Raw genomic sequence first — 4,005 nt, 5'->3', positions numbered from 1 at the left:
AGAAGTACATAGTGTTTCCAGGCGAGGCGCCAAGGCTAGCAAGTCCACCCCCCTCCGATGGTGGTGGTGGTGGTGGTGGCGGTGGTGGCGGTGGTGGTGGTCGTGGTGGTTCACCTACACCTCCTTCACGCCATTCGATGTCGTCCCCCGATCCACAACCTCCGGCGGGTACGACGCCCCCCAATCCACCTCCGGCGAAGAAGCAGAAGCAGGCGGACAGCAAGGAAACCCGCTCCTGGACTATTAACCTGGACCCTTATGTACCTAAGACCACAAGGGTACCGGAGCCATCACTGAAGCCTCTCCTCCCAAGGCCTTGGGAACTTAGTGAAGCTGAAACCAAATTGGTCGCGTCTGCTGATTATGAGAAATGGAAGGCGGATATGAAGGCGATAAAAGAGCCTAAGCCCAAGCAAGTATTCACTGAGAAGCAAAAGAAGTGGGCTAAGGATTTTTTGACGACACCGTCCCAAGCCGAGCTGAATATGCCTGACGACTATGGACATGAACTTCGTAGGCAAGCAAAAATATTGAAGGAGGAGAAAGAAGAAAGTAAAAAAAGCGGGAAACAAGTTGACCAGCTCGGGATGCAGAAGAAACAATCGATCCCCCCGCTCATAGTGAAAGCCGGTCCGGAAGAGGACCCCGAGATCATAGCAGCTGCGGCAGCACTTGGATTGACTGTAGCGAGTGCCATGAAACAAGCGTCCGAGATGGGTTTGACTCTTCGTGCCTTCTTAGGCCTTGAGGATGCGCCAGTATGTGAGATAGCATTACAATATGTGCGGAATGGGCCTCTCGTCGAGCCTGCGCGGGAAAAGAGTCTACCACCACAAATGCGAAATCTGCTACGTTGGTACAAGCAATTCATAACATGGGCCGACAAAGAATATGTTTATGCGGATGTTACAGATGAGCATCACACCAAACGGTACTCTGTACAAGTTCATATGAGTGAATTGTTCCAGCTGTTCAATCTGCGCGACCTCGACAAATCTATGCTGAGTTGCTACGTTCTGTAAGTGATTTATTTCTACCTCATCTCGTTCTTCATTGCCTGCACTATATATATATATTGTCCTAACTATATTGTTGCGTACGCTATTATGCAGATTGAAGATTTGGGAATGCAAAATAAGAAACATCCATGATGTTGGGTTCATTGACCCACATATCGTTAATGGACATGTGTTACAACATCACCCCGAAGACGTGGAGAAAGACTTGTACAAGTTTCTTAGAAAGCATCAACTCAAAAGTCATATTCTATTTCCTTACCATTTTGGGTGAGTGTTTCTCTCTTGTGCCCATTCTCTTTTGTTTACTCCATGCATGGTATGTCTAATCGATGAGTTATGCATGACTGTGCATGTAACGTGTCCGCAGGTTCCACTGGATTCTGCTAAATATTGAACTTCACACCTCCAGAGTTCTAATCATGGACTCTATGGATTCGGATCCAAAGCGTTGGGCCGACATGAGAAAAATGCTGCAAAAGTAATTATTTTCAATCATTTGAGCTCTATATCGATCGGTCTCTTTCGTTCATTTCCTAATATCAAGTAACTAATAACTCCCTTGTTCATTTAATTTTCTTTGCCCTGTAGGGTTTGGAGACGGTTCTCAGAAGAAATTGTCGGTGAATTCAAACATGAGCTAGATTTCAGAAGGTTAGTTAATGTGGATAAGCAGCCACCGGGGACCAATCTATGTGGATACTATGTTTGTGAGAACATCCGGAGACACACCTCTGAGCGGAAGGCATCGGATAGCGTGCGGAACGCGACGGATAACTTGCGGAGGAGGCTTAGTCCAGAAGCTCGCTTCCGACCAATTCAAGAAGAATTAGCAGGATTTTTCATGAGGGAAGTCATCAATCCTAAAGGAGAACACTATACCGAGGACGAAGAAATTTATATGCATACCCGAGATTGAAACTTGTTCGAAGTTGTATATGGTCATCCATCCTAATTGTGTATGGAAACTTGTTCGAAGTTGTATATGGTCACCCGAGATTGAATATATATTATATATTCCTCTTGAATTCTTCTTGTTTGAAATTTCATATGCATGTATATAGTAGCATAGAATATGTGTACTGAAACTTCATCAAAATTAAAATAAAACATAAAATAAAATATAAAAGAAATAAAACACTACAAATTAAAAAGAAACTAGGTTTAGGGGGGCTAAAACCCTAAACCTGCGGAGGAGGCCTTTAGTCCCGGTTAGCCACGAGAACCGGGACTAAAGGTCCTCCGCCCCGACGGACCCCTGGCGCCCACGTGGACGAGCCTTTAGTCCCGGTCAGCCACAAGAACCGGGACTAAAGCCTTTAGTCGCGGTTCGTAAGAGGCGCGACTAGGGGGGGGGGGTCTTTAGTCGCGCATATTTAGTCCCGGTTGCACAGCCGGGACTAAAGGCTGTTGCGAACCGGGACTAAAGGGCTTTTTTCTACCAGTGAATACTGCTCAACCTTTTATTAGTTTATATACATTTCAGGCATCTGTAAATTTAGGAAAATACCAACCATCAGATAGTTACATACACATCCGACAAGATGGAAACAACAAAGTAACAGCAGGTACCCAGTCAAAACAAAGCAATTGATCACGCGCGCGCGCGCACACACACACAAAAGCCAAGCATGCACACATAGCCTGCATGCACGACGTGGCTAGCAGCAAACCTCGACCAGATAGAACACCCACACAGCTGGATCCATCGGCGTGTTGTACTATCCGTCTTGCTCGTTGGCGAGCATCCGGCGGTGGACCTTGTCGATGAACTCGGAGGCCTTCCGGTCGATGTCGCGCTCGGCGTACCAGTGCCGGGCGTAGTCGTCGTCGTCGCTCGGTCGCACCCTGTGAATGTGTTGGTACCTCTGCTGCAGCGCTGCCGCCGCATGCTGCTGCTGCCGCGTCGCCGCCATGGCCTCTTCCTCCTCCTGTCCCTTGTTCTTGAACCCGAACAGGGACGCAAGCGCCGCCCTCTTCTTCCCACTTCCCATCTCAGAAATTTCTCTTGCTCTAGCTAAGCTTAGCTCCGTTGCAGAATGTGCAATGGTAGTTTGCTTGGTTGGCTGCACGGAGACATGGTGTGTGTATGTGTGTATATATAGTGGCTAGACATGGCCCACCGCACGCGCGCATGCGCCTTGAGAGTTTGATTAAGGGGACAATCGCCGCAGTCGTGTGGATGGTTGGTTAGGCGAGTGATTTGAATGATTAGAGGCGGTGCAGCCGCGGTTCTCCGTGGTGCTTTTTGACTGGACACTCCTGGACCCGGCCGTGTGATCCATCGCCATTTGTTTAGTTAATCCGTGGTTATTAGTGTTGACAAACAAGTGATCAGATGGACACTCGAGCAAGCAAACAGAAATTAAGCGGACGACAAAAGGTGGGAGCTGTGTTGACCTGGTCGATGATACTGTATTGAAAGAACCGTGCATGCATGTATGCTCACTGGCACGTAACTGGTGACGCGCACAAAGGTGCACCTACAGGTTGCGATCAACACGTACAGCATGCATGCACGCACGCAAAGGCCAAGTTGGGCAGAGGAACCGCCCGTGAGCTGAAACAAAAACGAACAGAGCAATCGATACGGTCAGCGCTCTGAATTTGTCAAATCTATCAACTGTACAGGAGTTGAATTGTTCAATCCGACGTGTACACATATATTTCAAATCTTACAAACAGCTAGCTGGCTTAAATGAGAAGCCGCAAGGACAAAAGGATTCCCGGGCAAATTGTAGTAGCAACATCTTGCCCAATCTTGAAATCGACAGTCAATCGAGAAAACGCATCAAGCAAGTGCCATGTTTTTCGTAGTAGGATTCTCGGAGTTGTTGGCTGCATGCCTGCATCTATCTCCATGCATGACTGCGTCAAACTGCAGAATTTTCAAAAGGTGCACAAGCCCTTGGTATTCACACCATTGAGCTTACTACTAACCTTGTGGCTAGTATATACTCGTAGTAACACCAATCTACCACACAACGAA

The 4,005-nt window shown here is 47.5% G+C and overlaps 1 protein-coding gene across 1 annotated transcript; it reads right to left on the bottom strand.

Annotated features, from left to right (window-relative positions):
* Positions 1-2,595: 2,595 nt before the first annotated feature.
* Positions 2,596-3,062, bottom strand: LOC123125930 (uncharacterized). Its single transcript, XM_044546368.1, has one exon. It carries the CDS (start codon positions 3,008-3,010, stop codon positions 2,738-2,740), a length of 273 nt encoding a protein of 90 aa, XP_044402303.1. The 5' UTR covers positions 3,011-3,062; the 3' UTR covers positions 2,596-2,737.
* Positions 3,063-4,005: the final 943 nt, after the last annotated feature.

Source organism: Triticum aestivum, chromosome 5D (genome assembly GCF_018294505.1).
Source record: "Triticum aestivum cultivar Chinese Spring chromosome 5D, IWGSC CS RefSeq v2.1, whole genome shotgun sequence".
NCBI classification, from domain to species: domain Eukaryota; kingdom Viridiplantae; phylum Streptophyta; class Magnoliopsida; order Poales; family Poaceae; genus Triticum; species Triticum aestivum.
This window is presented reverse-complemented; position numbering and strand designations above follow the sequence as displayed.

Excerpts from the sequence above, each read along its gene's own strand:
- LOC123125930 (XM_044546368.1), bottom strand. The coding sequence starts at position 3,010 with ATGGGAAGTGGGAAGAAGAGGGCGGCGCTTGCGTCCCTGTTCGGGTTC.